The sequence below is a fragment of the Hesperophylax consimilis genome, chromosome 16 (assembly GCF_061612785.1).
Source record: "Hesperophylax consimilis isolate HC1 chromosome 16, BYU_Hcon_1.0, whole genome shotgun sequence".
NCBI lineage: Eukaryota > Metazoa > Arthropoda > Insecta > Trichoptera > Limnephilidae > Hesperophylax > Hesperophylax consimilis.
In genome coordinates, this window is record NC_142851.1 from 11,546,150 (window position 1) to 11,573,451 (window position 27,302).

Genomic DNA, 27,302 nt, shown 5'->3' on the forward strand with positions numbered 1-27,302 from the left:
ATCAAATATAACTTAACATCTGTCAAATCGCTTCAGTTAGTAATCATCAATTTAATCCCATTGGTTTACGTAGGAAAATCACCGATGCGTTTTTTTATACAAGATTTGTTAACTGTCTTATTGATTCGTTATATCTATTAGAAAGGATTGCATTTTGTTGCCCTGAACGCCACACCAGATCTAATGATTTCTTCATATATACCACATTATAAATTTATGTTTGTGTTATGTTCATTAATGGGATGTGTCAGCAAAACATTCAATACCCTACACGAAGAAAAATGATCCTGTTGAAAAAGTGATACCATGCCAATTTCCATATAAAATATTAGTCATTCAGAATATATCGAATATAAATGAATATCATGACGGAATATGACAATGTAGGTATGTCAATATTAAAAAATTTATGGACACGTGTTCCGCCGTCCTCATAAAACATTCGCTTTTCATTCACCACATTGTTAATAAATTAATATTATTTTATATCAGTAAGTTTTCTCCGTGTGCTGTACGCATCTGAATATATTTTTTTAAGTCCTTGAAACCCAATGAAAACAGGTCCCTGTTATTAACATTGCAATAAGGACTCCCGGTATCGTTTCGCAAAGCTCCCGAGGAGTAAATTTCCCGATGGCATTGAAAAGACGTTGGCCTTTCACGCAGTACCTGCATACCTGGTCCTTAGTGGGAACGATCATTACCCCGTCCTTAAAAGTTATTATTTATCCTTTGGTGAAATATTATCTTGTTGCAATCGTTAAGTAGGCATTACAAGCCCGCATGCATTAATTTTCTCATCGGCCATTCCCACAGGTGCAAGAAACACGTAGGCATTTTTAAAGAGTATGTTGTTATTACTTTTGATGTAATTATTTTCATATTTTAAAATGGGTATTTCAGCAATTTGTTGAACTCGACCCTCTTTTAAATGTAATGAATATGCTTAAGTTGTCTGACAGAAGGATTTTCACTGAATTAGTATCTCTAAATGGTATAAAACATAGTCGCTGTCCGCTGTCTGTTTGTGCACTTAATTCTTCTAAACTACACAAGAGATTTTTATATGGTTTTCACCACAGACATATGAATATATAGACTAGAAATTAAAGGTGAGGGGTAAAATCAACTGTTGAAGAACGAAGGGGGTAAAGCTGACTGTGATTCGTCAATAAATCAATCTGACAGTATATAAACAGAACAAATTTGCGAAGTCCAAATTCGGCAAAAAAAATTCTTCTATTTTCAGAGTCGAATATTTTGTTTACGTATTTAGTTAAGACACTTTTATAAGTGTTCATAATTTACTTCCCAGTAACAACGATGCGCACACTTGAGAATCGCTACATTCGACCAATGTTGGCTCGATGTGATAGTATATGTTTCTACAACTGATTCATATTATACGACGTGAATAAGCTTAACATGATGCTTACATATGGAATGTAATACGACAATTGGGTTTATTCTCTTTTTCACATCTATTTTTACAAGTTTTCATATCACAAGCCACTATTTTGCCGTGTTATTTCATAAAATGCCTCGACCATAGCTCGACGCTAGTTCGAACAAGAATGATGACGTCACATTCTTAAAATTCACGGGAAGCCATACGCGAGCCCAGCCGGCTCCAATGGAACCGGTATGGGGAGTGGGGAATAATACGCTTTTAATCACTTAGGGCAGGTCTACTAATATTCATATGTCTATGGTTTTCACTATCATTTAGAGAGTTTCTTCCGGAAGGTTTATATATATAAAACTTGTAAATTTTATTTATCGAAAGTAGAGTAAAGTCGATGTTTTGTAATCAAGTCGTAACAAAATATTTTCGTGCGCTTACATTGCTAACGCTCTCTAAACCTTATGAAATACATCAAAATAATGTACTACGGAATTGTACATCTTAAAAAGGCCTACAGAAAAGCCTGGGATGGTATATGTCTATCTCCTAAGGATAACCCCCGGCAACGCCGGGTACTCGTCATCAAGTAAACATAATTTTGAAAAATAAAAATTTTGAATGCGAAAATAAATAAAAGTTTAAAATAATTGCTCGTATTACGTATTTTCGTCTAAACACTGAACAACAATTAATGATAGCGAAAAAGACACATTTTATTAGACAAGTGTGTTACTAATATTGTTTCATATTTAGTTTACTGTTATATCATGCTTTAAAAAGTATAATCTTTGATAGCTCACTACGCATATTCTGTTCTTAAAATCCATGGGCGTAAAACCAAATAAAATAAACATTACAGCCACTTTTTTTCGCCATAATAAAAATTAAAAATAATTAATCAAAAGTTTAAATAAATTTTTACAAATTGCTTTCGAAACTTTTGGTTTCATAGAGGATTACATTTTAATTATTCTGTGGTTAACTTGTATAATTGAATATAAAGCTTGGTGTTTTCTCTTTCTAACGCCGTTTAGTTCACATTTATAACTATGAGGCTAAGAGAAACACAACAACGATTTCATTGTGTCCATTATAGATTGTACTTGAATACCTGCAACACAAATAAATTAACAATACGTGAATCTCCCATTTTTTGTTTGTTGTAATAAATTAATTATCGTGATGTCAACGTCTTCAAAAAAGGTTGTGTAAAGTCCCAGATATAAATTATTATTAACGATTCATACCTATCGGGTTTTCAATAAATTTTAATTGGGTAAGTTTTGTAATAATTACACATTTACACAACTTGACTGCGCTAAATTTACTCAAAAAATGCAGTAGTATCGGTAGCTACCAATTATGAAAATAATTCCAGAGCGTGTTGTGTTGCTGCAAATCAAGTTCATATACCTCGATGATTTGTAATAAATTGTTTATTATATATTCAACAAAATGTTTTGTAATTTAGTTGGTTTCATCATTGATATTAACGAGTAGGTCACTCGTATTAATAAAGTTTCCATAAATGAATAGCCAAAGGGTTTTTTTTTATTTTTAAATTCACGCTGTATCGATTTGTATCTGTTATAACATGTGGGTGTGGAGAGTTCAACCTTGGTTTTAAGTTTTGACACTTATTCTTGGCATCGGTACGACGATGGCGTATATCTTCATCTTCGTCAGTCATCAGACCTATATATTTTTATAACTGTGCGTATCTAGTTTGATCACAGTTGATGACACACCGATCCTTGGTTTTAACTTTTGACACTTTTTCTTCGCATCGGTAAGGGCGTATTTCTTCATCTCATCAGAGTCATCAGACCCATACATTTTATAACCAAACTAGGTATGTGTATTTAGTAGGTTCACAGATAACGAAACAATATTGCGGTAATTGGTAATGTCGCCAAACACTTAATGACAAGCCCGGAGAGGTTTGTGTAAAGAGATATGTCAAAAGACTAAAAATAAATATAGCATAATAGAAAAATGTACTCACGATTATTTTCTGGCAAAGAGTTTTGAAATCGCCGGCTTCCGGTTGCCCCCTCCGTGCTTCTCCCCATCAAGACTTCCTCTTTCCTTTTTTTCTAAAAACTGTTAACATAAAACTGCATAAGCGTAAGTGTTCAAAGATGGTTTGAAAGGTATGTAAATACGAATGTTAGAAGGAACGCGCCCATATTAAAAAAACGATAATAATTAAGCGAAAAAGGTGAAACTCGATTGAACCAGAGCAAAACTCTCTCGATATGCTTTAGTTACATTTAAAGATACACTGTGAATTTTTTCATCCTATAACGAATTAAGGCGATGCACTACGTCGTGTAATATTTTAAATTGAGCCGCTATCAATAACAATCCTTACGTATATGGCGATAAGGTTTAAATTCCCGCTTAACACCATCCGCCTGTTTTGATTTAGGCAAGAAAAAAATTATTTCATTTTGTGGATGTTCAGGCATAAAATTTTTTTTTTCGATTATTTTATAAATGACTTAATTTGCCACATTATACAATAAAATCATAACCGAAAATTGGTTTTTAAGTAGGAGATTTTGAACTTTAAAGCAGTTTTCATAGGCCTTTACATAATTTTTTTCTGGGCTTATAAAAAGACTTATCTAAAAAATACTCGATTATTTCAAAGGCCAAGATGTATTCTACTCGCAGTATTTAATTAAAGCATCTGAAACATTTCTAGGCGACCAAATTTTCAAACGAAAAACACATGATTTTGCATTACTACGTATGGCATCGCCTTAAATAACAGAACAAAAAGTGTTTTAAATCACTTTCGGAGCGTACCAACGAGGGAATTTCATACAATTAACATTTCGGCGTAACAAATGTATAGATATTATCTTCAACAATAACTTTTTTATTGGAATATAAAACTTAGAGTTATCGAGAAACTAATAATTCGGTAGAAATGGGGTGTGCGGGGGCTTAAGGATTCATGTTAATGTGTCTGTTTACAAATGAGCATTTAAATATACCAGTTACCTCAACATATTTCATTTTAAAGAAGACTCAATTATGAAGTGTTAATAAATAGGTATACTTTGGAAATTGGCATAGTAATTTATGGTCAGTTACTAATTGCTGCTTTGAACAATCAAATAAGATAAATCATTGAATTCCGGGTATAACTAATTTTAACTTGTTTATTTTTTATCTAGGTAGGAAGTTATATGTTAGTTTGTTTTGGATGAAGAAAAGAAATATTTTCACACGGAATCGCGCAATATCTACCATACATTTATCATCAGTTAATTTTATTTAGTATGTTCATTCGTCACTGAATATTTATTTTTAATTTCAATAAAAAATAACTAAAAAGACAAATACCCCATTTCTACCGATTTATAACAAGTTTCTCGACAACTCTTTAAGTTTAAAGTTTAAAAAAAAAGTAATTTTAAAGATAATATCTATACATTTGTTACGCCGAAATGTTAATTATATTTAATTCCCTTGTTAGAAAAAATCGCAAAGTAAGCTCCGAAATTTATTTTAAACGTTTCTACGTGCCCTGCTATACAAGTGCGATATCTGAAAATCATACTACGGGATATTTTTAGTTTATAATTATTTTTTATTCGAAATCTCACAAGAGCGGTACAGTGTAAAGGCAGGGGAACTATATCTTCACCCGGTTGTGGAGCGTTGTGACGAGGGTTAGGGTGGGGGCTGTAGGAAAGGATTTATCAGTCGGGTTGTATTATCGCGGGTCTTAAAGAGGCTATAAAGGAGGAAAAAAAGATGCCGGTAGTTCTTTCCACATATGAGCTGACTTACACAAAAATCGAATCGAAGGAACGACCCGTTCTCACCCTAGCAGGCCTAGAAAGTCGATCTTTCCATGGGGTTTATTTTAATTATGTCTGATGAACGTATTACTTAAATCTCAAATGTTTCTAAAGGGATCCTTCGGGAAGTTACTAATTCATCGTCTAGAAAAATAAAATCTGGTGTTTATGACTATTTTTATAGTCGAAAAACGTTTTATAAAATTTTAAAACCGTTTTACATAATATATTTTAATGGTAAGGTCCTGTTTTTATTAATCTGAAATATAAATAACTTACATCCTTCGTGATCCCTCTTAAAACATTTGAGATTTAAGTAATACGTTCATCAGAAATAATTAAAATGTGAACGTCGAGCAAACCCCCGTTACTAGAGCCGTATAACGCCTTAACCATGTACCGAAATTAGTGTGTTTAATTATGCACTCTAACAATGCCTAGATTCGCTAGTTGATTTGCATCATGCACCCGTGTACAACATTGCATTGATGTCATCTTTTCATTTTCATTCCGTAATGCAGGTAATGCGATTATGCAATGTAAAGGTCTTTATGAACTGTGCGGTCAAAGTTCTTACCCTTGCCTCGCATTGAAACAATGCGTATTACGGGCGTCATGTCTGTATTATTCTTATTTATTACGATATTAATATATTCAATCGTTTATTTATGTATGTGGGTACTAACCCTTTGACGGTATATTACTTTATTATTTTTTAATTTTTTACCGTAGACTATTTAATAAATACTATAGTAGCATATTGACAGACGTCCTCACTAGAAATGCCTGTTCCGAGGCGGACTGTAGCTTGTTGTGTTGGTGTTAAGTCATGATTTCCTCATCTCCATGTTTGTCGACCTCATCTGCATGTTTGTTGATTTCGTCATCTTCATTGTGTTGGTGTTAAGTCATGATTTCCTCATCTTCATGTTTGTCGACCTCATATGCATGTTTGTTGATTTCGTCATCTTCATATGTGTTGATTTCTTCATCTTCATGTTTGTAGTGCTCATTTTCATTACTGTCGATTTACTTTTCATATTTGTCGACCTCATTTCCATGTTTGTTGATTTCGTCATCTTCATGCTTGTTGATTTCCCCAACTTCATATTTGTAGACCTCATTTTAATAATTGTTGATTTTATTATCTTAATGTTTATTGACTGTAGGTTTTGTTGGTGTGACTACATTTTGTTATGATTTCCTTATCTTCCTGTTTATTGACTGTAGGTTGTGTTGGTGTGACTACATTTTTTATGATTTCCTTATCTTCATGTTTGTTGAATGTAGGTTGTGCTGGTTTTACTTCATATTGTTTTAAGATTTCCTCATCTTCATGTTTGTTTACCTATATTTTAATATTATAACTCCATGGTACTTTTTATTTCATTTAGAGTGGCATAATATATACATATATATATTTATTTAATTACGTTTAAATACGTTTAATTTATTTAAATACGTTTTTATTTACTGGTGGTGAAGTAATAACCTCACTTTGAAAGGTTCTAACTTCTAACCACTGAATAGACAATCTCAAGAGATATAAAACTATGTGAAAGAAAAGGATATCGCCTATTCACATGATACCCTTCGACCTATAGGCCAATTAAATAGATTATTATTATTTTAAAATTTAAGATCAATTTTAAAAGAAGGAAAAAATGAGCTTTCTTCGGACATACGAACACGCCCGCAATAAATTTCTTTCAGTTTATCTCTTCGGTGAGTAAATAGATACGAAATGAAAACTGGAAATGTTGTGGTCTTACTCTTTTATGTTCATACTTTAGTATCGTCATGGGTATTGGTCTGCTGAAACATCCTAGCATCACAACCAGTCTACGTGAATAATGTATTTATGGTACACAGTCCACATCTGAACCGATTTCACGCCATTTCTTTCGTATCAATGCAAGTTTTTAAACACCGGTAAATTGTCAAGTGCGGTTATGGGTGTATTTTTACACTTTAATTCAATACAATAACTTTAGTGACGAGATGCTAACATTTTACCCAGTATTCTTCAATATTAAAAGCGGGTAATATTAAGACTTAAAAAACGTATCGACTCCCATACAAAATACAGCGCCGTTCGAAAACAAAAATGTAGGTTTTTTGAAACTGGTGACCGGTGACGTCACTGGTCACGTTCGTAGATTTGGTACAATTTTGAGAGACTCAAAGAATTAAAGCTAGATTCTTTAATTCTATTGCTGTTTTTATTACCTATACCGTTCTCAGAAGCGAAAGGCGAAGCGGAACGTTTATTAGATTAATCTTTACTACGAATCTGTACATTATGAATACCAAAAAATATGCTTTAGATAAATTTAATCCTTTCTTATCGTTTCGCTTGAGCAGAATTAAAATTAGATTTATTCATATGAAGCAGATACTTTGTGATCTGACATTTTAATGTAAAATAAAACAATAACTTAGTAAACACCACTTTTTTTACACTTCATCGGTGTGTATAATAAATTATAATTTTTTATTTTATAATTTATTATACACACCGACGAAGTCTAAAAAATAAAAGTGGTGTTTACTAAGTCATTATTTTTTTTTAAATTAAACTAAGATTTTTAATAACATATAAGCGTAAACTACTAAAAATGTATTTTTTCATTAGAAATGTACGAACACATATAAGAAATAACATTAAAAAAAAAACAGTTTTATATGGCTAAGATTATTTGTGATAGTTTTCCTCGATTAACTTTTTCTTCTTTCTTATGAAATTTTTTTCGCTAAAATCGAGCAGTTTTAGACTACGTTTGCCAAGAGATTTTTATGCCTTAATCAAATAGGTAATCCTACATTCTTGGTGATAAACAGTACACACAGAAAATACACGTTTTTACTTGTATTTTCCTCTTAATTAATATCCCAATGTTATGTACCTGTCCCAATAAATGCGGAAAATTATAAGATTTTGACAATAAAAAACCGGACAAATAAGGAAAAATTAAGTTAATAAGGAAAAAAAACTCCATGATATACATGCGAGTATTTATGTGGTAAATAAGATTTTTGTGAAATTTGTAAAAAATGATAATTGAAACGGATAGTTTTTATTATAATATGCGATAATTATATTCATGATATATTTGTCGCTTTATTCAAGGTTTAGCTTGAGGATAAATATTTTAAGTATTTTTGTACGTATTTAGTAAAAAAAATAATTGTAGAATCTTAACAAAAATTCGCTCGTGATTAGGGTTGCATTCCATCGCGATGTATTGGGATTGTCACCGTTATTGAGCCAGCGGTCCCAACAAAACTTAAAATATCACGACAAAACCTCTAATGTCCCGATTTACAAACCAGCACTAAGCATAGAGTTACAATTAGAGGCGTCTAATATATCGTGGAAACTTGTTCCACTATAAGAACCCTATAAGAGGTGTACGTAGACTGTATTCGGTAGTTTTAGTTAGAGCGTTGGAAGAGTTGGAGGTCAGTTATATATAAATCATCAATGGCACAATGCAGCAATACTGTTTACTAACGAATATTTTCTGCGGCCTACCGATCCGTCATTGACTATCTTTACTGCGTGTTATTTTTCTTTATTTTATGTACGTTTACACCTATTTACCCGCTCTTCGATAGCTATTGCTTCTGTTCTATTTCCGTATTTAGGATTTAGGATTAGGATTTGAGATTTATTTTTCAGCATTGCATCAACCGCCTCCCTTAAAACACTTAAGAGCAACATCATATATGCATGTATATTATATTTGGTTATTTTTCTTCCGCGAAGAAGACACGTGTTTCTGAAAACCTGTTTTTATGCCAACTGATTCTTATTATAAAAATAATCCATTTACAAAAAATTTTAATTTAAAATACAGGTAAACGATCCCAGGTTAGGAACCACATTACAGTATTTGAATTCCTCCTTTTTTCATTACTATGAGCAGGAAATGTTGCTTGCGCAACGGTGGTTGAATGGGGTATTTTCACAAACTATGAATACTTTTAACTGTGAAAACTATGAACTGTATTGGCATATGGATGTGAGGCGCTGACACTGACGGTAAAGATGGCTGAAATGCTGGATACTTTTGAAAGAAAGGTGCTGAGAAGAATATGTGGACCCGTGAAAGAGGGCGAACAGTGGCGTATCCGGCACAATATAGAATTGTACGATAGGTATATATATAAGGCCCCTAGCATCTCTGCACATATGAGACTCCTCAGGCTGAGATGGGCTGGGCATGTACAGAGAATGCCGGATACACGCGTCCCAAAAAGAATTCTGACTGGTCACCCAGGTGGAAAGACAAAAGTGGGAAGACCCAGACTGAGGTGGGAAGATGAGGTAAGAGGGGATGCAGCACAGCTTCTCCAGGTGACAAACTGGAAGTCAGCCGCTGAGGACAGGAGGAGTTGGAGGCGACTGTTGCAGGAGGCCAAAGCTCGATATGGGCTGTAGCGCCATCGAAGAAGAAGTAGATGAATACTTTTAAAATGTATAGAAGATTTACAGTATTTTTTTATAATTCTAATCATCGCTCTACAAATCTATAATTTTAATATTTTCTTCCATGATTATAATTGATTTTAATAACGATGTAAAACCGCACATTCATAAACGGTTCGAACTGGCTACAACGTTATCTATCTATATGTATAAATAAAAATATTAATATTATTTTTTTCTAAATCTTAAATCTCCGAAAGCTCTTCACCCATTGCCTTGAAATTTTGACACAATGTTGCATTAGAATACGCATGTGTTTTTATCTACCTACAGGGTGTATCGGCACTAACCCGACAAACTTTAACCAGCTATTCCTTAGCACATTTGGAGTAAAAAATGTTAAGGGCACTTTGCTGTCCGGTAGCATTTTTTTTTCAATTAAAAACAAAAAAAAATAAAATTTCCACACTACATCACTGTCATTGGCATTGCGTTTCGTGTTCAACAGCTGTTATAAGCAGTATGTCAAAAAGCGTCTTCGCTCTTTCGCACACACTAAATAATAATAGTTAAAAATGAGACGAATGGTGCCGTGCCATTTCGTTGTGATTGTAAGTGTGCGCCAATATAGGTACTCACGTGCATTATTCAACGGAATTCGAATAAAATATTTGCCAGATGGGTTTTCAAACTTTGACAAAGGATAAAACAGTGGTGACATGTGGTGAAAATATGAATAATAATTTTTTTATTAAAAAAAAACGTTACCGGACAGCAAAGTGCACATAAGATTTTTTACTCCAAATATGCTAAGGAATAGCTGGTTAAAGTTTGTCGGGTACGTGCCGATACACCCTGTTTATTAGGAAGGGTGACCGGATAAAGCATCAAAATGATAATTCATCACATCTTTAAAAAGTTATTTAAAGTCATGGAAAGTGATGAAACAAAAACTTTATTAACTGGGCTAAGTAGGTTAGGTAAAAAAAAAATTCCACGTTTTTATTTGTCATTGACACATCATTGAAAAACAGTGCCATCTGTTGGACGTAAAAGCAACATGCGCTATTCTTTCTCTATCTGCACAAACAGACTGAGCCACAGCAATGCTACAGCTAGCTATGACATCAACATCGCCATACTCATAAACAAAAACAAACCTGTCGTTTTGGCGGCAAATCAAAAACGAGTAATTTTAATTCGCGATAAGAAATATTGTACTGTATTTTTTTCTCAATTTTTTTCTACAATACAATACAATACAAAATTGCGAAAATTTTCTATTGGCTAGCATCGGATTGAACCAGACGCTTTGGTCTACTTCCCTTCTAACCAGTCATCTTAAATAAATATACCTACGTACTCAACATCAAATTATATTTTTTAAATAAGTAAAAAAATCCTGTTACCTAATAATCCTTATATACATGTCATTGACAGCTGTTTGTGGGTTCTGTAGTTTCGGTAAGAATAACACGGTGAAATTTCGGATGCAAAAACTACACGGCATAATCACAATCACCTTGCTTTCAACAATAATTTCTTGAAATATTTATACTTACATAAAAAAATACTCACTTCACTAAATCACTATAATAATCTAAGACCGTCCAATATTTAATACATCTAGTAAGAGCTCGCGGCGAGAACTGGCTTCTTACTCCACATAGCGAATTAATTAGAAACAATTGTTGCAAGTTATGTTTTTATTGCATATAATATGATGAATAGTGGAGCGGGCCAGCGGGTCACCTAGCCAGTCATTCAGCATGTGCATATTTACCATTCAAAGGACCTTGCCTCGATATGAAATAATGCTGAGTTTGTGTGAAGGTGGCCTCAGTACGCACGATTTTATGATCGCGGTATTTTCGTATTCACGATCTTTTTAATTTACAGATTTATGGACGCCGCTGAACAGGTAATCCCTAGAAGTGGGATCTATAACGATTTGAAAGAAAACTGATGGCGTCTATTTACATAAGCCCTTTCGACTACCATGTTCCAAACTGGACAATGAAATTGATTGTCTACACTGAAAAAACTTACTGATATAAATTATTGCTGATTTAATATGAATATTTTCAAATTACTTGTAATTTGGTTATAAACCGGATTGCAGGCCTTTAACAAATGAATTGTTAGGTTAGGTTAGGTAACGAATGATATTTTTTTTCTTTCCTGATAAACTTTCAGTAAAACACGAATGTGTTATTGCGATGTCGGAACACGTGTTATTTTGTAATTATCCACGTGCTCCGATATGCAAGGGACGTACTAGATGTTTAAATGAAATGTCCTGCAATCCCGTTTTCAACCGGATTTTAATAAATCACTAATACTCATTTTTTTATATGTTTTATCTACGGAATTTTTTCGCCGTAAGTAAGAAAAAATTGAGTTATTTTCGGGTTCACGCATATGTCCATATCAAACTAATCACGGTTTATCACTAGGGTTGGGAAAAACCCGTGTTATCGGAAAGCTGTTAAAGCGAAACACTGCGAAGTAATGCAAAATCATAAAAGTGTCAGGCCTACAAAAACGTCTTTAAAGTGCTGAATCTCCCACTTACGAACCCCTTTGTGTATATGGTTTTATTGTTTACTGTAGAAAATTAAGTTCTTTAGAAAATGTTCACAAAACATTCTAATATTTATGCCTGAACTTAGTAAAATAAAATAAAATATGCTTTTTAGCGATGTTTTTGCTGTTTTAAGCAAGAATTTCAACCTTATCGCCATCTACATAAGGACTGCGTGATTTCGACCGATTCCGAATGTTTCACGATTCGTATGATCTACCACTACGGCAGCAAATTAGTGGCGTGATGGTTTTGTTTATGCATTTCACTTCGAGGTTATGAGTTCAAACGTTAATAATTTCCTCCGAACGGTAAAGCTTTAATCCAGTCTGTATTATTTAGAAATCTGTTCATTCGCGGTTCTGACTTTCACGAACAATATTGAACGTTAGACGTAACCGCGGGTTCATTGTATAATGATTTTTCAATTGTCTTTGGACTCTACGGAGTGGTTCTTTCCGTTAAGACCTGTCTATGGCCAAGTAGCTAATCACATGTCAATCTTCTCATGCTACGTTGATATTTAGTGGAAAATTATATTATTATACGTGTCCTTGATATATTGGTACTTGGTACATATATAGTAACCACTTTTCTGCAGAATTATATTAATTGCAGCAATGCACTATGGTATTATTTGCTCTGTAAAGGAAATGTGAATACCGCACAAACTGCTGTCAACTATCCGAAGCAATTGAAAATATGACATCCACGATGCAAAGGCTGAAGGGAGTTGGGAATGGAAGGAGATAGGGATGATGATGAAGATTGGTAAACAACTGGCCATTCAGAACTTAATACGACTAAAGCCAGTTTGTTAGGTCGGAATTGATACTTGATATACAAAAAACTTATAAACACCTACTTATCGAATGAAATTTCTTGCATCCCACGTAAAAAACAACTCGTGAATTCATGATGATCGGAACGTTTAAATTGTATCTTTATCACCGTAAAATCAGTAATCCAAGATCGACTTCAAAATCGTGCTTGACATAAGATGGTTTTCACATTCATAAAAGTTGGTAGGTACCTTTGTATCTATTGTCAACGAAAACACGTGCAAGGTTAGACGTGCAAAAGTTCACCAAATACATATATACTAGGTATTTTTTGCTTTCATGTTATGTTAACGGTGCTGGTGTAGCAAGATCGTTATTTATATATTCCTTTTGACAGTTATATTTGACCAAAACAGGATATTCTTTGTTTTATCTGTAGCAATCGTCATGGACCAATTTTTACAAGCTAATGATCAACTTGACGCATGTCTTTGTCAGCCTTAAAAATTGTAAGGGAAATTTAGTTATTAATTCATTCGCAACAATTCCAACGCTATCGAGAATTTATTGCTAATAGACTCATGTTCTTAAGTCCAAATCCCAAACGAGGTAGAGGGCAATTTCGGTTCTATTTAAGGATAAGGAATTATCCTTAACCTTAAAATTAACGAATTTTCGCGCTCTAGTTTCGAAAGAACTGGAATCGCAGCTAACGAAAAAGTCGTTAATTCTTAGGTTAACGATAATTCTTTATCGCGTTATAGCGTCTATGTTGGGTAAATTGCCCGATTGCGCCCGTAAAAACCACTGTCCGTCATTACAGCTACACAATATATTATATTAAACTAAAGAACATAACACAACATCTTAAGAACCCGCATACCCAATTTCTACCGATTTATAACAAGTTTCTCGTTAACTCTTTTAAGTTCCAAAAAAAAGTTATATTTAAAGATAATATCCATACATGCCGAAACGTTAATTATATGAAATTCCCTCGATAGAAAAAAATCGCAAAGTAAGCTCCGAAAATTATTAAAAACACGTTATTTTCTCTAATATCTTATTGGCATGAAAAAATTCACAGCGTATCTTTAAATGCAACTAAAGCATTTGTCCAGAGATTTTGGCTCTATTTCAAACGTGTCGTGTTTTATTAAATATTTTCTCCATTTTCGCTTAATTATTATATTTTTTTAATATTAGCGTGCTCCCTCTAACATTCGTATTTACATATCTCCCTTTCAAACCATCTTTGAACGCTTATTGGCGGTAATTAAACAGGGCGACAAACCTCTGAAAGTCGCGCCCGTGACGTCATGATTCGATCAACCAATAGCGGGCTTTCAACAGCAGGCCGTTTTTAAAGTCAATAATTATAAATTAAATTATTTAAATTTCACCAAATGTTGACAAATAAATTAAAAAAAACGATTTTAAACGTGCCGTTTTCGATTTGCCGCCAAAACATGAGCGTCGATTCGGCGGCGTTAACGTCACGTTGGCCACCATTGGTGACAGCCGTCTTACCAGCCGTGGCGGCTTCTATATCATAACGATGTTGTAGCCCATTGGAACCGTTTCAGAATGTGCGATTTTTTAAGGTCAATAATTATGAATGAAAATATTTAAATTTCACGTTTTTAGTACGATAATCATAAAAAATAAACTTCAAATCTTCCACATAATTTTTAACGATATCCCTAGTTTGTTGAGGACTGGGCGACTGTCAAATGAAAAATGTGAAATATTACTGCAAGATGGGCGTATGGCGTGAGTTATGCAAGAAATGCAAACTCTCCATGTCTCCAAACTAATAATTATAATAAAGCCGTCCATTTTGTCTTTAGTATTTATGTGGAAATAGTTTATATATCTATACCCTACGCAATCAACCTTTTATTTATGTGTTGTCACAAATGTATCCACTAAGGGCCATTTTACCGTAATGTTTATTATAATTTCATATAAGAAAGAATGTAATACGAGGACAGAAGGTCGCCGAACTTAGTCGATTCGTTGTGAAAGCGATAAATGGAAGGATTAAGAGTTATTGCAAAATTATCTCGTTTAGAAAAATACAGGGTTTTCCAATAAGAGGTGTTATTTTGATATTCAATCGTAAAAGATCAATGGTTTCGTTGCTTGTGTGGCACGTAGCGCTGTCTTGTTAAAAATAAACGTTGTCCAGATCAATACCATCCAATTCCGGCCATAAAAAATCAAATCATCTCTCGATAGCGCAATCCATTCACCGTAACTGTTGCTCCAGCCTCATTTTCGAAAAAGTAAGGTCCAATGACTTCGCTGGATCATAAACTGCACCAAACAGTCACACGTTGAAGATAGAGAGGCTTTTCAACAATAACTCTTGGGTTTTCCGAGCCCCAGATGCGACAATTTTGCTTGTTGACGAAGTCACCGAGGTGGAAATGGGCCTCATCACTCAAGATGATTTGCATTTGATTCACTCAAGTGAATTTTAATAATTTCATGGCGTTGTTGAAGCGTGTATCGTTCCATTTTTATTGATGGCGTAGTTTCTACTTGTCAAATGTCAAAAAATGTCAGCTTTAAAAGTAACATCTACCGAAATAGCGGGCTATTCAAAATAACACCTCTTATTGGAAAACCCTGTATATGACGCAAAATGGTAGAAAAAGTTAAGGACCACCCGAGGAAATCATGGCTGGATCAAGCGAACCTAATATCGGGTATGTATGAGACGATGTAAGAATCTGAAAGAAGCAAGGAGTGTGCGTAAGGACCGAGTTGTTTAGCGGTCCGTCCTCTGTTACCCCGGCTAGAAAACGGCGTGATAGTTAGTTGGTTATTTAGTATCTCGTTTGGTAAAATGAAACCGATATGAAAGGAAGAAAATATAAAAAAAAATGTAAGCAATTTATAAAAATACGTGAAATCAGCATTTAAACATACAAAATATTTTTATTTGATGTTGTATGACAATCGTCAATGTGTAATAATAATAATATAATATATGTATATCTTTATGAAAGTTTGCACATTACAACTAAAAACGCATATTATGATGTATATTGTACATTGATTTGTAACTTTTTTTTAAGGTTATAAAATTAACAGAAAAATACAAAAATAATATGATGAAGGTAAAAAAGAAAATAAAAGTACAGTTAATTGAGGTTTCTCAAATACCGCCTCACTAGGCTAGCCTGTGTTGAGGCAGAATTTTTAAAGATACTTCCTAAATCCTTTGAACATACCTATACTTGTATTAAGATGTATTCGCTCAATAATGTGGTTATTTCAGTAACTGCGAATTTGGGTGAATGCACCGGTAAAGGTCCTATTATTATTTTTGATCCAAGTTTTTACATTGTCTTCGAAATTTTTTGTGAATCACATTGTTTTATATTGTGTATATTGTAAGCAAAGTTAATAAATAATTGGTGCTATTTCGATTACGATATTGTTGATCTTTAGAGTACAACGTTTGTACGTTGTTTCGACAGCCTCCTTGGTCAAGGGGTAAGGCTCTCGACTAGCAAGCTGGAGGTCGCGGGTTCAAATCCCGGCGTTCGCAACTAAATTATATTTGATTATCTCAAATTATATTTGCCTCACGATCCAGATATTAAGATACTCTCAGTATCGCCAATTATATCGCAAATTTTATTTGATTAATTTGTGTTTTTTCATAATTTATTCATTTAAATTAATTTATAGTATATTTTTGGCACGTTCCAGAGTGGAAGATACTCTCAATATCGCCATGGTGTAAGACCACCATTCAGAATTGAAGCGTTGCTTGAAATGGATTTGGCCATGTTTAATGACTAGATCTGAACAGCCAGGTACTTCCCCACTTTCCTATTCTCTATCTCCTCCCCCCCCCACTACCTTCAGCATGATACTGCAATTGGGGATACCATAATCTCACTGGCCCCAGACGGCTGGGAGCAGTTGGGTGTTGTTGAGCGGTTTCACATAAAAAAGAAGTACATCATTACCTAGAACCTATTTTCAATCTCATTGTTCATAACCTTCCTCTTTCCCATCTTTTTCCCCTTGCTATTACCTTCAGCCTCAAAACATAGCCCGATTGGGGATGCCATAGACTTACTGGTTCCAGACGGTCCGGGAGAAGTTGGGACTCTTGTGCGCTTTCACATCATTAAAAAAATTATCCCAAAACTTGGTTATTATTTGGTCCATCGTAAAAGATTATTATTAATATTCAACGATTTTTCTTGTTGAAAGCCGATTAGCTTGGAAAATATTGTAACATGAAGTAAACCGAAAATTTAATTTTTTGATTTTTTTTTTCTTTAATCGAGCAGTCTTACCTTGTTTTGGAAATCAGGAAGATGGCAATAAATAACTACTAAAAACCACACATTTACATCCCTCACGTACGATGTTAAACTAGGCATGGGCAACATTTGATTCGCGGTTAAAATTTGTTTTCTAAACTACCGACAACATAAATCATTTAAAATGTATTCAATACACAGACATATCATATGTCTATGATTCAATATGTTTTCTACATAAATTCGAAGCGATGGGAGACCTAATGTCGTATTAGTAAATAGTTCAAAACGCGCGGAAAAAAATGAGTACGACTTTTTAAAATATGACTGCATGACCATTTCCTAGTAATATATCTGAACACGTGTTCACGCAGGTGGCTTTGTTCGAATAAATATCATGGACTAGATGCGTGAATATTATAAATTTTAACAATACGTGTTCCGACTTCCTCATAACGTATTCGTGCTTTACTGATAGTTTGTTATGAATTCTGTCAATTCATTTTTTATAGGCCTCCAGTCCCGTTTTTAACAGGAAACCGAACAATTTGATTTTTAATAAATTTACAATATTTATTATCAGTAAGTTTTCTCCGTGCGGTAATTGCAAATATCTAAAACAAAACGCCCGTTCATATTATTATAGTTGAAATTTAAGAGTTAAATCAACCGGTCAGTGGCTGAGTTGAGCATCGCGTCCTGGTCCCACCCAGACGTCTTGAGTTCAATAGGAAATTCTCGTGCATTTTGTAAATAATTTATTTCAATAAAGATAATTATTTTATTATGTGCCTCTTTTTTTTCTTTTTTTTTAATGCATTTTCAATTTTTTGTAGTTGTTTTAAAAATTGCGTGCTATTTCGGCTCTGAAAACGGTCATGCGCCATTTTGACCGCTACGTCACAAGTACGTCACACCTTTGCCGCCGCCGCCGCCATCGGTTTGCAGGATCTACTCAGGCCGGTCAACAGTGACGTCATCGTTCGCCCTTGAACGCTTGATCAATCACCGGGCGTTTTTAGCTGCATTGAAATATTTCGTTCGCGCCTGTTTTTAAAGTCATTATAACTTTAATAAATGATTTTTGAAAATTATAAAAACTTTTTTTTTTATGTATTCTTGTGTCTGAAGTGTTTCTACATGTGAATAATTAATAATAAGTGATTTTTTGGTGTGAAGAGAATTCCCTATTCCTTGGCTGGATAAGTCCTACATCAGGACACAAGCAACATTCTTACGCTAAGTGTGATGGTTGTAGGAGATTTTCAAATTATTGTCAGGTTATTCGTAACCCGGAATTATTTATCTTTCTTTAAAAAAAAATAATCTCTCTCTGGTTTCAATCCTGGGATTGGTTTGCAGCAATTTCATTTAATCTCCTCTTCCATTCTTCCCTGTTTGTGCGGCTCTTTTGACTTCTGCATATGATGAACAGCGCACGTCCACCAGCAGGTCCTCCAGGTACTCTCGGCGTGGGCGTCCCCTAGAGTTGGTCCCCTAGAGTTGGTCCCCTCGGTCATACCCTCCATTATGACATGCAAAAGGCCTTCTTGTCGTATAAAATGGCCGATCCATCTTGCACGCCTTTCGGACAAGGTCCTGAGCAGGTGCCTTCCTCCTTCGATTCTTTGGAGGACCTCCTCATTTGTAATATGGTCTCTCCAGGAAATTCCTAACAGTCTTCTATAGGACCACATCTCAAAAGCCTCTAGTCTCCGTTTATCTCTTTCGGATAGGCACCATGTTTCGCAGCCGTACATCAAGATACTCCATACATAGGTCTTGATGAGGAGTATTCTCAGTTTTAGGTCTATATTATTCGATTCTATTATTTTCGACCTTTTATTGAATGCAAGCCTAGCCTGATGTATACGGCTGTCGACCTTGCTCTTAGACCGACCGTCCCATGTTATTTTGCTCCCGAGGTAGACAAACTCCTTGGTGTTCTTTAGTGAAACTCCTGCCATCTCTACTCTCATCTGATGTTCGTTCGGCCTACAGTCAGCAGCTTTGTTTTGTCTTTATTTATCTTCATGTTGTAGTTGTTTTGAAGAATGTTTTGCATGGTTGTTAAGGCCTCTTGCAGTTCTTCTTCGCTTTCAACAACCAAAGCAATATCGTCAACAAATCTTATCATATCCAACTTTTGCCCGTGTATCTTTACACCTTTTCTGTGACTCATTCTCTCTCTCAAGTAATCGATCGCACTCTGTATATAAGCATTAAAAAGAACAGGTGACAGAGAGCATCCCTGTCTCACCCCTTGTCTTATACTGACTTCTTTTGTTTCATTGTCACATCTAATTATAGCGGCCTCATTCTTGTATAGCGCCTGGATTATTCGTCTATCTCTATATTTTATATCATTTCCCTTCAGAATCTCGAAGAGTCTTTTCCATTCTACTTTGTCGAAAGCCTTCTCCAGGTCTATGAATGCGATGAATGTGTTTTGGTTTCTTTTTATTCTTTTTTCTAGTAGTATTTGTAGCGACAATATTGCTTCTCTGGTTCCTACACCTCTTCTAAAGCCATACTGGTCTCCGGAAAGGATGTTCTCTACTTTTGGTTCGATTCTTTTTAGAATGATATTAGTCAATATTTTTGAGGCATGGCATATTAGGCTAAGAGTTCTGTGTTGTTCACATTTCGTCGTGCCTACCTTTTTTGGTAATGCGACAATTAGGCATTTCTCAAATAATATGCACGTTATATTCTGTTTTTACGTCTTTTTTTATAAAATAATCCAAAAAGGTTGCCCTTAACTGGATATTTTCCGATTTGCTCATAACACGCGCTCTCTAAATATAAATTACTGTTTAGTCCTGCTTTAGTGTTGTATCCATGCGAAGTCTGTCTCTGTTGGTGGAAGTCGTTTATTATTCTTCACCCCGGAACTGGTTAGGAAATATTAATGTCATAAAGTAATAGACGACAAGTTCACATAATTTGTTGACTTGGTCATGTACAAGAGATATAAACATCGAGACCTCTGTTAAAACCTTGCTTGCAATGGTCATAGAGTTATGTTCAGATGGTAGATGGTAGAAACAAGAGAGATGGGCCATGAACCATCTTTGATAGTCCGTGCGGTTTGGTCGTAGCTCGGTGACAGCAAAACCATTTGGATCAAGAGGCCGGAATACTGAATCAACAAATCGGCCTCCTATTTTGTATGAGATTCTTCAAAAATGTTATTTTCATTATTTTTTTAACCAAATTAAACCTTTTAAGATGTTTTAATACTTACATAATTAAAAAATTAATTAAAAACAATTTTTTTGGAGATTTTCATACTAGTTAGGAGGCCTATTTGATTCAGTGGCCCGCACGTAGAATAATGAGTTTTGCTGATTTATTAAAATCCTGTTATAAACGGACAGCAGGTCGCTTCCTAATAAAATGTTAGTACTTTCCGAATATATCGGAACACGTGATCATGCACCTGCGTTTGCCCTGTTAATATACAGTGACGATATTCGAAAATATAATGATTTTTATGAACACGTGTTCCGACGTCGCGTTAATACATTCCTTTTTTACTAAAAGTTCAACATTCATTCGGTGAGGGCCTGCAGTCTAGTTTTTAACAGGAATACAAATAATCTGATGAGATTTTTAATAAATTAGCAATATTTTATATCAGTAAGTTTTCGTCGTGCGGCCTTGTGATTTACATGGTTTTGGTGGCAGTTGGCACGCTTACATGCCATATCTTCCTTTGTTTCTATTATCTGTGTATATACAAATATATCCCACGCTTCTGATGATATGCTACGCACACGATAATACACGACAATATCAATGTGCAGCAAAAAATGTCAGGCAATTAACCTCAAGTGAAACTGTGAGAACCTGCATCAATTTTCTTACTTATCAATATAAAAATGGTTGAGAAAGGTACATTTTTCACAATGTGATATTTTTTGAGACGTGAGACATAATACAACTAAAAATATATTAATTTGTGGCAAGTTGGGATGTTTTGAATCGATATGTGGTTTGTTTTTATCTCATCTTGTTCAGATTTCACGTTGTTTTTTTAGGTCTTGTAACTATTATTGTTATTCTTCGTAGACAATGTACTTTCTCGGTCGTCGGCGTTTTTTATCTTTGCTTTGGCGAAACCAGCAGCTCCTCCCAACTGAAAACATATCTTTTATAATGTACTTGAAAATTAATAAATGCTTCAACCGTACTACAGACATCCAATAAATTCAATAATTATTATTGATTGGACTGAATAATCCTTTCAGCGATTTCTAAGTAAATGAATCTGATAGTATACAGGCAACTCGCATTGTAATGTCACTATTACTAGTCATTTTTACAATAGCGCGCAAATCGCTGGCTCCGTAAAAAACTTAACTACATATCCCAAATCGGGTAAACAAAGGTTCGGGTTTGTTTTCAAAATTTAATATTTTGTTAGACTATTTAGTTAGACACTTTTACAAATGTGTTATAATTTACCTGCCTCACTCAGTGTTAGCGTCGCTACACCATAAGATTCGTTTAAGAACGAACATTGAAATCCTGCGCAGGAAAGTCCCACAGTGACAGCTCTGCAAATATTTGCCTTACTTTATCGAACTGCGAAATTCTGCGCATGGTATGGTTATTTCAATGTGCGCTCTTCAATGTGGTCAATCATTGGTCAATGTACGACTGATGAGACATGAGACTGATGTCCGTATCATAGTTTATTCAAAACATTCTCGAACCATCCTGGTGCCAAAAATGTGGTCACGTGGTTTGCCTCCAGCTTATCGGAATAATACCCAGATTCATGTTCATGCAAGATACATAGTTTTAAAAACATCGTGGTATTTGTTTTTTTTAAATAATTTATTGCCTATGTTACATAATAACATGTGCAGGGTTTTCCAATAAGAGGTGTTATTTTGAATAGCCCGCTATTTCGGTAGATGTTACTTTTGAATCTGTCATTTTTTGACATTTGACAAGTAGAAACTACGCCATTAATAAAAATGGAACGATACACGCTTCAACAACGCATTGAAATTATTAAAATTCACTTGAGTGAATCAAATACAAATCATCTTGAGTGATGAGGTCCATTTCCACCCCGGTGGCTTCGTCAACAAGCGAAATTGTCGCATCTGGGGCTCGAAAAACCCAAGAGTTATTATTGAAAAGCCTCTCTATCCTCAACGTGTGACTGTTTGGTGCGGTTTATGGTCCGGCGGAGTCATTGGACCTTACTTTTTCGAAAATGAGGCTGGAGCAACAGTTACGGTGAATGGATCGCTATCGAGAGATGATTAATGATTTTTTATGGCCGGAATTGGACGGTATTGATCTGGACAACGTTTACTTTCAACAAGACGGCGCTACGTGTCACACAAGCAACGAAACCATTGATCTTTTACGATTGAATATCAAAATAACACCTCTTATTAGAAAACCCTATATTACACTTAAATAGGTACCTATATTAGTGCCACTTCAGCGCGTTTATATTTTTTTTATAAACACGCAATCAATTAAATCATTCGTTTTAGCGTTAACCTTGATTTACTGACGAATTAAAACCTAGTGTCAACTTTATTTCGCATTTCGCTCTAAAACATTTCACGTTTTATTGTAGTATCCACGAGAGGCGTGATAAATATTGCGTGACCTTTTATTCTACAATGAAGTTATTGAAACAATTATCACATTAAAGTCACGAACGTTTTCATCTCAGATTGATTGTCATTTTTAATCAGTAAAGATCATTCAAATCGTGGCGTATCTTCCCAAGAGATTTGCGGTTTTCTCAGGTGTTCTTTATTGATTGTCGGATGTTATACTTCGCCGTAGATAAGTTTTCCTTTTTTTTTATTATACTTTTTAAAAATAATGATTTACATCAGTATCAGCGCAGTAGTGTTCTCTTAGGGCGTGAATACATTTGCGATCCGAAACGCGAGCCGAGCCTCGAATTATGGGAAAGGAAAGGAGCAACAGTAACGGCTCGCGTTTCGGCTTGCCTATGTAGTCATGCCAAATGTATATGCAGCATTAACGTTAACGTTCAATTTATTGCGAAATCTATGATTCAGTAGGAGATTTAAGCTGTAAATCTCAATGAAAACCGAAAACACAACTCTCCTACTCAAAGATATTTTTCAATCGATTTCCGTGTTTTCATTTATAATTTATATTCGCTAAACACCTTATAATGAATATCTTAACATCTCCCGGCTAATTCAGAGAGCCGACTGAATTAAGATGTATTAAGGAAATTACAAATAAAATTGTCAACTACACCAGTGACTCCCAAAGTGGTCGATATCGTATCTCTAGCAACGCCAATGGTGTAAAGCAGGGTTGGGGAACCAGCGCCCGCGAAGCCTTTTTGTGCGGCCTGCAAACACTCTCAGTACGGCCTGCTGACCACAATTTTGAACCCACGACTTGCAAAAGGATTCGCTCATAAATTAAAACCAGTTTTGTGTTCAGAATGTAAAGATAACATTACAATAAATTGTGGATTCATAAATCTAAAATGCAGACTGTACTGCAAAAATCGAAGGATACCATTTTCATTTGCTGGGTGTAGTTTAATCGATGTGTAATAATTTATGTGTTAAAATTCCAACCATTCCAATTAAAAAAAAAACCGTTCGCATTTTCCCAGTGGATTTTAAATTCTAGTTTCACACCATATGTACAATTCCGAGGAAAACCATTTGCTTGTTCCGCGTGAAACGATTATTTAAGCTCGTGGACTCTTAAGCCGAATTATTCTTAAGTTTAAACCAGTCTTGTGTTTTGAATGCAACATAAAATTCGATTTGCGGATTCATCTGTAGTTGCAACTCTAGGGGAACCATTCTCGCGTTCCGAGTGCAGTTATAAACTTATAGTAATAGACTCATTTGTGAACATGACATTTAGTCACGCATTTTCCATTTTTTTACCCGAAGAATTCTTGTCGGGTATGATATAAAAATAAAACAAAATCGGTACTAGTAAAATGAGGTTATGATCAAATATTGAGGATTCCGACACCTGTGATTATTCTTAGTGTGTCTTATATCACCAAAAATATATGAAAAGCTAGTGAATCAGAAATGGTCGATTTAAGCCCCTGCTTATCCAATTTCTACCGTTTTATAACAAGTTTCTCGTTAACTCTAAGTCCCAAGAAAAATATATGTTATTTTTGAAGATAATATCCATACATTTCTAATGCCGAAACGTTAATTATATGAAATTCTCTCGGTAGAAAAAAATCGCAAAGTAAGCTCCGAAAATTATTAAAAACACGTTTTGTTCTGTTATTTAATTTGTTATAGGCATAAAAAAATTCACATTGTATCCAGCAACAAAAACATTTGTCAAGAGATTTTTGCTCTATTTCAAACGGGTCGTGTTTTATCAAATATTTTCATCATTTTCGCTTAATTATTATCGTGTTTTAATATTAGTGCGCTCTAAATCTAAATCATTTTAAGAGTAAAAAAAGATAATCAAAGGAAGAGCTGCCACAAACAATAATTTTAGACTTAGTAATTATTGAATTAAAAATAAATTATTTAGTGGTTTGCGCGTATATTTTTAATATCTTAAACAATAAATTATATTTTAATTCTACTCTAATGAAACTGTAGTAAAAGCTTCTATATATCCAAAGCATATTTTTTGGTATTCATAATGTTCGCCTCAAGTAGTCGCTGATAAAAAAAATAATGTAGGTACCTACTTACTAAATATTTTTTCCACCACTTCCAATATGTAGGTACGCGTGTGCCTTTGGCGGACAGGCGGGTGGGGTGGCTCCGAAGATAAATGTATTTGAAAAGGGGGCGTTGAGCCAAATAAGTATATGCATCTTTGTCTTCTTTGCAGATCCATGTCTCTACATCCTGAGATTCGCCAACAAGCTGGAGCTTGGGGACAAGACCCATGAAGTGTCCATGACGGCTCTGCGGCTGGTACAGAGGATGAAGAGGGATTCCCTCCACTCTGGCAGGAGGCCTTCGGGCCTATGTGGAGCCGGTAAGATATTTAAACATTTTTCAGTTATACACATTTTTGTATATTTTGTGAAACCATACAAGAGCTACTCTATCTGTACAGTGCTGAGTCAGAAAACTATTGCAATTGTGTTCTTTAAAAAAAAAAATGCATATCAGCTCAAAAGTAAAAATGTGTAATTTACGGACATTCATGCGAGAGAGGGATGATTTTTGAAAACTTAAAAAGTAAAAAAAAAATCCCATACAAAATTGACACGGACATTCATGGTTTAGCAAAATAGACACACCGTCGTCTAAAATGCAGGAGAGAGAGGGAGATTTTTGAAAACCTGAAAAGTCTGAATATTTCTGACGGCTATGAAATGGGTCCTGTCCAGTATGGGAATGGTATAGGAAGAGAATTGTTAATGTGGTCCTTCGATAGTACAAATATGGATGAAAGGGGAAAGACGAATGCATGTAGCTTGTTCTGTTTTACAAACGAAGTCAGAGAAATGACTCAACTTGTGAATGGACGTTCTGCTCAAGCCTTATTGATCGGATAATTACTTAAAAAAGGCCACTGCAATTAACAATGGCTGATCAAACTGTTGCCTTCCATTTTATTCTAATTCATTTCTGTTTTCATCATTCACAAATCTTAACTACCAACAAATTCTTTCATTTATTATTGGTTTGCTAATCCTATGTAGTCGTCATAAATAGACTTTTTTTTACACTAAAACGTTTTATAGATACACATAAATTGAGCTTCTTTAGCTCTACAAAAAATGCCTAGTTTTAAAGTCAGTCGTTTCAAATAAATCACTTAGCATATGATTATAAAAATGAGAAAAAATAGAAAACAAGTATATGATTATAAAAATTATCGAGTTTTTTAAAAATATTTTCCAGCCCTTCTCATCGCTGCCCGCCTCCACGAGTTCAGCCGTCTTCCTGCAGATGTGGTGAGGATAGTAAAGGTTCACGAAACGACCCTTAGAAAGAGACTGCTGGAGTTTGGCGAGACCCCGTCCAGTGCCCTGACCCTCGATGAGTTCCTGACGGTGGACCTCGAAGAGGAGCAGGACCCGCCTGCCTTCAAGGCTGCCAGGAGAAGAGATAAAGACAGACTGCAGAAGGTAAGGACATACCAGGATAACTGATTATTAGAGATGCATATTTTACACTTTAGGCCAATTTGTTTGCTTTTGGGAACAACTCGTATGGTCTTTGTTGTGTCTTCCTTACTGTTGTGGTTAGAAATATTACCTAAAAGGTGTTAGAAAATGAAAGTACCACGCTTTATATTCAAATCTAGAAGTTAACCACAGAATAATTCAAATGTGCAACTTTATGAAATTAAATGTAACGACCGAAATTAATGGTAAAACTGAAGAAAAAACTTTATTTTTTTATTAATTGTTTTTATGTGAAGCGACAAAAAAGTGAGGTGACGATAACGTTTATAATACATTTGTCTAATAAATTAAGTATGTTTTTAAATATTTTTTCGTTATCTGAAATTTTAGTTGCAAAAAACGTTAAACATTAAGTGAGTCATTTTACAAAATTTTACTATTTCGTAAACTTAGGTTTATTTCTTATAATAATATATGAGAGCGTATATCATCACCTTTCAAAAACAGTTTTTAGTTTTTCGATACGTTCCGAAATATTCCATTTATTTGGATTTTAGTGTAAAGCAGAAATACTCTGATCGTGTGACAGAATAAGGCAGAGGCATGAAAAGTTAACATTGTGTTATTATTTTTGGGTTTTAAAGTAACATGTTTTTTTATTATTTATAGTTAATGGAAGAGGAGGGAGGAGAAACAGTATTAACACAGCTACAAAGGGAAATAGAAGAACAGTTGGAGAGAGATTGCAAAAGGAAAAGGGCTCCAGGTTTCATCAGCAAGAAAGGTTCTTACCCTGTTTAATAGTTTTGACATACCGCTGATAGCTCTGCTAACCTTTCGGCCGTCTCCTTTCTCATAACGAGAAGTTACAAGAAGGCTC

The 27,302-nt window shown here is 34.6% G+C and overlaps 2 protein-coding genes across 2 annotated transcripts in view; one reads left to right on the forward strand and one right to left on the reverse strand.

Annotated features, from left to right (window-relative positions):
* Nucleotides 1-11,252, reverse strand: part of LOC149416696 (BTB/POZ domain-containing protein 6-B-like) — a 74,972-nt gene extending 63,720 nt beyond the window's left edge. The window contains exons 1-2 of the mRNA XM_089640886.1: nt 11,218-11,252; nt 3,411-3,508 (exon numbers count right to left, since the gene is read on the reverse strand). Of these exons, the coding sequence (XP_089497012.1) occupies nt 3,411-3,477 (67 nt within the window). The 5' untranslated portion in view covers nt 3,478-3,508; nt 11,218-11,252. The remainder of the gene's footprint in view (nt 1-3,410; nt 3,509-11,217) is intronic.
* Nucleotides 1-27,302, forward strand: part of Brf (Brf RNA polymerase III subunit) — a 108,165-nt gene that overhangs the window by 70,903 nt on the left and 9,960 nt on the right. The window contains exons 5-7 of the mRNA XM_089640881.1: nt 25,171-25,320; nt 26,196-26,422; nt 27,092-27,206. Of these exons, the coding sequence (XP_089497007.1) occupies nt 25,171-25,320; nt 26,196-26,422; nt 27,092-27,206 (492 nt within the window). The remainder of the gene's footprint in view (nt 1-25,170; nt 25,321-26,195; nt 26,423-27,091; nt 27,207-27,302) is intronic.